At 41.5% G+C, this 9,427-nt stretch overlaps 1 protein-coding gene across 1 annotated transcript; it reads right to left on the minus strand.

Annotated features, from left to right (window-relative positions):
• Window positions 1–6,008: 6,008 nt before the first annotated feature.
• Window positions 6,009–8,999, minus strand: CLDN34 (claudin 34). The gene is made up of 3 exons (XM_067724882.1): window positions 8,989–8,999; window positions 8,318–8,885; window positions 6,009–6,080 (listed from the first exon to the last, which is right to left on the minus strand). Exons 1-3 carry the CDS (start codon window positions 8,997–8,999, stop codon window positions 6,009–6,011), a joined length of 651 nt encoding a protein of 216 aa, XP_067580983.1.
• Window positions 9,000–9,427: the final 428 nt, after the last annotated feature.

Below are 9,427 nucleotides of genomic sequence, written 5' to 3' on the forward strand. Positions count from 1 at the left end.
GTTTTGTGTGTGTGTTGATGTAGGCTATGCATCGAGTCACAGTGAGCCATGCATGTGTGTGTGTGTTTTGGTATAGGCTGTGCACTGAGTCACAGTGAGCCCTATTGTGTTTGTGTGTATGTGTGTGTGCTGGTATACACTGTGCATTCAATCTCAGTGAGCCCTGTGTGTGTGGGGGGGTTGTCTGTATGCTGGTATAGGCTGTACATTGAGTCACAGTGAGCTGTGTGTGTGTGTTTGTGCTTGTATTCGTTCTGCATTTTGTCACAGTGAACCATGTGTGTGTGTTTCCTGATATAAGGTGTTCATTTAGGCATAGTGAGCCAGGTAAGCTTTCCACGAAACCCTACCTGTGTTACCACGCTCCACCACCTCTCCACTAGATCCCCAAAATGCCTCTTCTGAGACCCAGTACCACCTGTGGCCCAGGAAGTCAGCTGGAGGGGAAGACAGAGAGGAAAGAGATTTAACCGGCTTCCATGAACACTTCTTTCTTATTTCAGCAAGCCTAAGTCCTGGTGAGCATGTGGCTGGAGGCTCTCCCCTACCCTGCAACCCACACACCACATCCTTGACCTTGGAAGGGCCACACTGGCATGAGACCCTTCAGCTTCAGCTCTAGGAGCTCCAGATAAGCCTGTTTCCAGTTTACACTCGCTTATGAAATTCAAGTATGAGGCATACCAGACAGCAACATCCAACCAGGCCAAACCCCTGGGGAGAGCGGTTCTCCACATGGTTGATGGCACGGGGACTGAGGCACGTGGACGCTGTACATCAAGCAATCTGAGGAGGGCACCTCCACCCTTCTGAGGTGACCTCGCTGAAAATACATCAGACAAACCTAAGGTGTGGGAAGTGCTTTAAAAAAAATAAAACTCACTAGTCCTCTTAAAAGCCGCCAAGGTGATGAAAGACCACCAGAGGGGCAGCTCAAAACTGGAGGGAATGAAGGTACCTGACCACAGGGATGCCCCGTGTTCCTAGGCTGATTCTGCAGCACGAATAGGATGGCACCCCAGCGAAGGGTGAGGTTTGAATAAGGTCCGTAGGTCACCGTGTTGTTTACCTGAATTTGTTTTTAATTTTATTGAAGTATACTTGATTTACAATGTTGTGTTAATTTTTTCTGTATGGCAAAGTGACTCAGATATACATACATATATATATGTGTGTGTGTGTGTGTGTGTATATATATATATATATATATATATATATATATATATATATATATATATATATATATATATATATATATATGGTTTCATATTCTTTTCCATTATGGTTTGTCACAGGATATTGAATAAAGTTCCCTGTGCTCTACAGTAGGACCTTATTGTTTATCCATCCTATATATAATAGTTTGCATCTGCTAATCACAACCTCCCTATCTTTCCCTCCCCACACACTTGGCAACAAGTCTGATCTCTATGTCTGTGAATCTGTTTTTCTTTCATTGATATGTTGATCTGTGCTGTATTTTACATTCCACTTATCAGTGATATCATATGGTATTTGTCTTTCTCTGACTTACTTCACTTAGTGTGATAATCTCTAAATCTGTTCATGTTGCTGCAAGTGACATTATTTCATTCTTTTTCATGTCTGAGTAATATTCCATTGTATATATGGACCACATCCTCTTTATCCACTCCTCTGTTGATGGACATTTAGGTTGTTTCCATGTGTTGGCTACTGTAAATAGTGCTGCTATGAACATTAGGGTGTGTGTATTTTTTTCAAATTTTAGTTTTGTCTGGATATATGCCCAGGAGTGAGATTGCTGGATCATATGGTAACTCTGTTTTTTTGAAGAAACTCCATGCTCTTCTCCATAGTGGCTACACTAACTTATATTCCCACCAGCAGTGTAGGAGGACTCCCTTTTCTCCACATCCTCTCCAGCATTTGTTATTTGTATACATTTTAATGATGGCCATTCTGACCCGTGTGAGGTGGTACCTCATCGTAGTTTTGATTTGCATTGCTCTAATAATTAGTAATGGTCAATGTGAATTTCTTGATTCCAAGCATCATGCTGTGGTGAGAGGTGTTGTTTCCACTTGGGAAGTCTTGGGTGAAGAATATGTGGAGAGGTGCTATTTGCAATGGGTTTTTTTTTGGAAGTCAGAAATTTTTCAAAACAAAAATCTGGTCAGTTTTTTCCCCACAATTATAAAGCAGGATTTCCTTCCGTGTCTCCTCACCCTCTAGCGCTTACCTGTGGTGTCTGGAGGGTAGCTTTAAAGTGGAGTTCTGATAGTTTTTCACAACAGAAGGCTGCCCTGTGCTGGCTTGCCTGGTGTAATGTGAGGTACACTGGCATTTTGTGCCCTGCTCTGCAGTGCCTGGAGTTCCTGGATTTCCAGAAGATTCTTGATTTAAGCCCTTGGTATGGAGGAGGGTGCTTATCTGTAATGGTCCGCTTGGTATTGGTCCATGTGTGTGGTTGATGTGGACATGATGAGTGAGTGCAGGCAGCCAGGTGATGGGGTGGGAGAGCACAGCCGGGCACCAAGGGTGCATGTTGGCAGCCTGGCCTCCCCTCCCTGGTGCCACACGGGGCCCTGCAAGACAGGCCACCAATGCTGAGCACTCAGTTCTCAGAAGCCAGAATTCCCTGCTGGGGAAAAGGAACAGAGGATTGCTTGCACCTCGCCAGCTTCACTTCACTACCTTCACCCTTTGGGTTCCTCCCTTCAGCCTCTCATGCACCAGGGCCTGGAGATGAAGGGGTGGGGTTGGGGTCACCGGGAGAGGGCACCTGCAAGCCTAGTGTCACTACCCTCGACCTTGAGGCGAGCGAGGAAGTAGACCTCAGAGACATGAGGGCAGCAGCCCTGGAGGGATGCCGGTTTTTCAAGGTTCCGCGAGAACCGGTGCACAGGCTGCCCTGCCGTGCGTTCCTCTTTTAGGGCCCCTCAGAGCGTAGAATGACTCCCAGAAAGCCTTCACCAAAGAACCCCATTTATCTTTCCGCTCTGGGTTTCCCAAATATATTTGTGCTTGGTTTGCCTCTATCCCATGTTTAAACATTTAATGCCATTCAAAATACCAGCATGTCTTGAGAGGCACAGTTCCAAGGATGGCAAATCCGGGCAGCAATGCAGGACTCTGGGTGTTGGATATTAAGTGTCTGCAGTCCCTTGAGGTGGAGTGGAGGATCCTAAGTCATCTCCATATGATACCTTGGTCTATAAATGTGATTTTCGTATACACTTTTACCCAGATAAGCTTTTGGCATAAGAGAAAATAGGCAAACACACACGTATACAATACACATGTGTGTGTAAACATAGCTAACAATTTATATTAAATCAATACTTGTGTTCCAGGTACTTTTTCTTTTTTTGGTTACACCAATGCGGGGATATTAGTTCCCTGACCAGGGATTGAACCTGTGAACCCTGCTGTGGAAGTGCAGAGTTTTAACCACTGGACCTCCCGGAAAGTCCCTCCAGATGCATGTTTGCCACCCTCTAATATTGATGAAGACCCATCTACCCATGCTGACCTGGCCAGCTTCAGACCACAGTTCTCTGGAGACTGCCCCACTCTCCCCACATCATTTGTCCCCTCCTGACAGCTCTCCCTTTGGCATGCCAGCTGCCCCAGCAGCATCACCAGGATTCCTCAAGTGAACTGAGGTTCTGTTAGGCCCTTAACGTATACTCACTCTCCCATTTCATCCCTAGGAGATTCTTTTCCTTCCTGTACAAGTCAGGATGCCAAGGCTCTTGAGAGATATGTTGCCATGCTGGGTAACGTGTTCACATATGTCATCCCTCCCCTCCATCTCTCCTTTTTCTCCTTTTTTAAGAAACAAGACTCCTAACTGTATATCATCGTCTCTCTTGTTTTTATTGAAGTAGAGTTGATTTACAATGCTGTGCCAGTCTCTGCTGTATAGAAAAGTGACTCAGTTATACACATAGAGACATTCTTTTTTTATATTCTTTTCCATTATGGTTTATCACAGGAGACAAGATATAGTTCCCTGTGCTATACAGTAGGACTTTGTTGTTTGTGCATCCTATATATAATAGTTTGCATCTACCCCAAAATCCCAATCTACCTCTCTCCCTCTTCTCCTCCCCCTTGGCAATCACAAGTCTGTTTTCTATGTCTATGAGTCTGTTTCTGTTTTGTACATAGGTTCATTTGTGCCATATTTTAGGTTCCACATATAAGTGATATCATACAGTGTTTGTTTTTCTCTTTCTGAATTACTTCACTTACTATGATCATCTCTAGGTCCATCCGTGTTGCTGCAAATGGCATTATTTCCTTCTTTATTTCATTTTAAAATTTTTCATTCTTTTCTAGTATTCCCTTGTATATATGTACCATGTCTTCTTTATCCATTCATCTGTCAGTGGACATTTAGGTAGTTTCCACATCTTGGCTATTGTGAATAGTGCTGCTATGAACATCAGGGTGCATGTATCTTTTTGAATTAGAGTTTTCTTTGGATATATGTTGAGAAGTGGGATTGCAGGATCATATGTTAACTCTATTTTTAGTTTTCTGAGGAACCTCCATACTGTTCTCCATAGCAGCTGCACCAATTTACATTCCCACCAACAGTGCAAGAGGGTTCCCTTTTCTCCACACCCTCTCCAACATTTTTAACGACATATTTTTGAAATCAGCTTTTTATTTAGCAATACTAGGAATTTTTTCCTTAATTATTCTTCATAATGTGGAATTGCTGTGTAATGTCCCATTATAAGAATATAAAATGGTTTACTGTACATGTTCTACAGTCATATAGATCTTAAAAGTGGACTCTTAGGGTCCATTAGTAAACATACTTTCCTCCGGGTGGGGGGACAAAAAAAAGTGATAGAGGAGACAAGATGAAGAAAATGTGTGCCACAATCAGCAGGAGAGACACTGTCATAGCATCCATGACCTAGCAACAGAGAATGCTGGGCATACGGACAGTGGGTGGTGGAACACTGTGTTAGTGGAAGGCTGAGGAGAGGACATTGGACTCGCAGAACAGACTCACACAGTGTGGCTGAGAGTTTACGTCTGCTCATAGTAAGGATCAGCCGTAGAGAGCAGAAGATATCAGCAGGGGTTGCCTGCTGAACTAGCCACTCTCCTCCCCAGACACTCATTCCTTTGGAGACGAGATAGTAGAGGCAAAGTATAATTTACCTTATAATATAAACCACTAATCTGATGATAAATGAATTAACCAATGAAATAACTATAGTAATATAACAAAAAGAATGCTCATAATGATGAAAGTCATACACTAGACACATGAAGTAGAAACATGCTTTAATGGATAATCCTTGACACATTTACAGTATTATTAATTTCATAGAGTCACCTATTTTTTAAATTTTTTAATTAATTAATTTTTGGTTGCATTGGGTCTTCGTTGCTGTGTGCGGGCTTTCTCTAGTTGTGGCGAGTGGGGGCTGCTCTTCATTGCAGTGCACGGACGTCTCACTGTGGTGGCTTCTCTTGTTGCAGAGCACGGGCTCTAGGTGTGTGGGCTTCAGTAATTCTGGTGCACAGGCTCAGTAGTTGTGGCTTGTGGGCTCTAGAGCGCAGGCTAAGTAGTTGTGTTGTACAGGCTTTTTTGCTCCATGGCTCATGGGATCTTCTGGGACCAGGGCTTGAACCCATGTCCCCTGCATTGGCAGGCAGATTCTTAACCACTGCATCAACAGGGAAGTCCCTCTTTCTTAAATTTTAAATGTAGAAACCATCAGTCATAACTGTTTAGTAAAATAATTTTAAGCAGGATATATCTGTGGAACTGCTAGGTCGCATTTCAGGTGACTCTGAGGAAAGAGTAGAAAGAAGAGTCTCAGAGAAGAAAGAATTCAATGAGAGGCAAAGTGATAGATAACAAGTGATTTATCGGAATAGGACACTAGTGAGGTTCACAAGCAGGTGGATGAAACGGTGCTGCTCACCGAGAACTTAGAGGCCTGCAGTTTTATAATCAAAGCAATGCAGGGAGGGAGAGAAGACCACCTTCCTCCTCATTCTTGGGTAGATGTCACGTTTCCATCATCAGCTACTCCTGCAGGTTGTGCAGGGGAGTTTTCTTGTCCCTACATGGTCAAATTGGGGCTGTCATGGTGCAGTGGAAAAATTATTTCAGGTCTCCATACAATGAGGGTCTTTCACTTTGAAATGTCACCTGTCCATAAATTATCATTTTTTAAGTGTGCAGAGAGCATGTCATAGGGGTTATTAATTGAGGTCACTGGGCAGGATGTGGGTCTCAAGCCACCATTATTTTATTGTTTTAGGGCATGTCTCATGCTTCCATTGCATGAGTTTGTTGCTAATAATAAGCCTGCTTGGCTTTGTGGTTAAGGAAACCTGCTTTCTTGAGTGATCATTAACTTAGAGGGTCTCCCATACTTTTTTCTTTACTTATAATCCCCTAGTGGGATTAACTGTTTAATCACCTTGTCCCTTTACTCTGTCCCTATCATCTGTACTTATTAATATTCTAGGTAGGTTTTTAAATAGTGAAGTTAATTTGTTTTAAAAATAAGCTGAAAATTATGAGAAAGTGAAGATTCCATCATGTCCATGAAACAACAAAGAAATCAATTTTGGAAGCTGTCACTTATTTTGAAAATGAGATCCATGAATAGATTACAAGAGAGTTGTGAACCTGGGCAAAACTGTGATTGGGTGGCAGGGGGGCAGGATGTAGATATAGGGTAAACTAACGTTTAAATTTCAATATTTGTCTAACATTTGCTATGTGTAGTTGTTAAATGTATTCTTGACATGTCCTCTCCACTATCAACTTTTGAATGCACTGAAAATTTCCATAGTAAAAACATGGGCAATCTTATGAGTTTATACTGAAAAGTTGAGTTGATATTCAAAAACAAAAGGAAAAACAGAGTAGCAAAAACAATTTTTAAAAAATACATTGGTCAACATTAAAGATACAACATTTACGGCACTCACCCTCCTTACTCTAGAACTTTAACAATTATATGGGGGAAAAAAGAGGCATTACCTTAACTTTTTTGTATGAGCTGAATTTTAGAGTAACCCAGTAGGCATACTTGATGAAAGAAAGTTCTTTACAAAATCATCCCAGCTAATAAATCTGGCAAGACTGTTCACATTAAAGTCACCTCTTGTAATTCTTAGTGCAATAGTTGATTTAAATAAGGACCATCAATGATGAGATTTTGGTGGAAGTTTGGTAAACTTTACAAGAGGGTATGAGCTTTCCCCTCATGATCCACCCATCAACTTTGCATCATTAAAAAGGGAAAGTACTGTATGCCATCTGATATAATGCACTCAGTATGAAACACAGGGCACCACTTCCGAAATACTGTCCCACAAAGACCTGATCTAGAATCTAATTAAGCCTCAAGAAGTAACACATTTCATGACAAGCCAATTGACTCAGTTTATTTAGCAAAATTAAATTTTCTTTAAAGGGCAGACGGGGTATGGTGGTAGAGAAGATGCTTTAGTTTTAGCCTTAAGAGTCATTGTGAGCACCTTGTGTAGAAAAAACAAATCCAAAGAATTTATTTTGAGGCATTTAAAAATTCTAAGTATTAAATGATAGCAAGGAATAACTGTTAACGTTCTTTAGGCAAGGAAATGGTTAATGGTTAGGCAAGGTAATGGTTAATGGTTAGGCAAGGAAACGTCTTTTTTGTTAAGATGAGGGGACATAATGTCACTTAATATTTTGGAAAAAGAAAAAGATTAAAAGAAGGCAAGAAAGCTAATATGGAAGAATTTTGATATTTGAATCTGGTAATGGATATGGAAGAATTCCTTATAGTATTTTCTCTACTTTTGCACATTTTGGAAATTTTTATATGATAAATAGATGTAATGACTGTGCCATAGGAAATAAGTCTGTTGTTTTTAGCAGAAGTTTAAGAGAGAGATGTGAGAATCTAAGAAACTCTTATTTCCATACACTAGGTTTATAGTATTATTAACTAGGCAATAATTAAAATAATTAAAAACTGGCATGTAGGCAAGATATTTTAAAATGAAATTTCCTTAATTGAATCAATGAACCAAATTCAGACTCATAATATAACCAAAGCAAACAGTTTGCCACTTTCTGCCCAAAACTCATTTACCATGATCTTGAGTCCTTGGAAATATTTAATAGAGCATCCTGGTAATACTTCCTACAAACTCTTGGTAATCTTGGATTTGCAAAGTCAATGAACCAGGAATTTTTCATTTCTGAAACTTCAGGACGCACTTGGCTATCCAGGGGGAGTTTGTAAGAGAGGAAAAACAACCCACTTAACAACATCATGAAGCTGGCCAAACATACCTCTAGAGAAGCACTGCCAATTCGCTGAGTATCTGGCTTGAAGGGCATATTGAAAGATGGTGGGAAGGCAATATGCTCTTCATTCATCACAGAGTGGTAATTCCAGAAGACGCCAATCGAGATACAGAGACCAGCAGCTATGTTGAGAATTCCTGAAGTGACAAATGGATTGCAGGAGGCATTCGTCTGAAGAATTCCCATGTACACATTCCTAAGTGGAAAGATAATGGAGGCTTTCTCCCAGAGCCCTAGAATGCTGGCGACCAGCAGGAGGTTTTGCACAACACACATACCCAGAGGTAGGTAATTATCATGGTAGCTGTAATGGTGACATGTGGTGACTCTGCTGATTTTGTCGGTGTGAAGGAAAACGCAGACTCTCCACATTCCCACGCAGGCTAGATCAGAGGGGAAGAGCGAGGTTTTGTCCATATACCATACTAGCCACATCACCAGGCTCATGGCAGTGGTGCCAAGGATCCATCTGATAGTTGCAACTACAAAACCTACTACTTGGTGATTGGCACTATTGATGAATAACGGTATGGTGGCCGTGTACCCAAGGGAACTGCAAACAAATACAGGGCACCATGAAAGTGGAAATTTAGGGCTGGAACAACACATTCACCTGTCCATTTCCATCCCACTCCCGGACCACCCTACTCCCCAACATTTGCACCATGTTGATGAGCAGTGCTGTGTTTGAAAGGCAAGTCCTATTATATCAGACCAGAAACATTTGACCCTCACGCTATGCTGGTGGGAGCGGAGACCCGGCCAAATTTGTGATGGGCGTTTGGCAATATTTATTGAAATGTTCAAAATACACAAACCTTCAAACAGGCAGTTCCACTGCTGGGTTTTTGTCCAAAATTGTAGATAAGCTTGGCCATAAACATTCAGTCACAAAGATGGTCAGCACAGCCATGTCTGTAAAATTGAAAAAAGGGAAACAACTTCAAGTCCAAAAAGAGGGCTTGGTTAAATAATGAATGCCAGTTCTATACAAGGGAGATATGTGCCAACATTCAAAGTATAACTGGACTCGTATGAGGTGTGATACTTTGTGTATGACTCTTTTTAAGTTACCTCCATATTGCAGCATGTATG

Source organism: Pseudorca crassidens, chromosome Y (genome assembly GCF_039906515.1).
Source record: "Pseudorca crassidens isolate mPseCra1 chromosome Y, mPseCra1.hap1, whole genome shotgun sequence".
Taxonomy (NCBI): Eukaryota; Metazoa; Chordata; class Mammalia; order Artiodactyla; family Delphinidae; genus Pseudorca; species Pseudorca crassidens.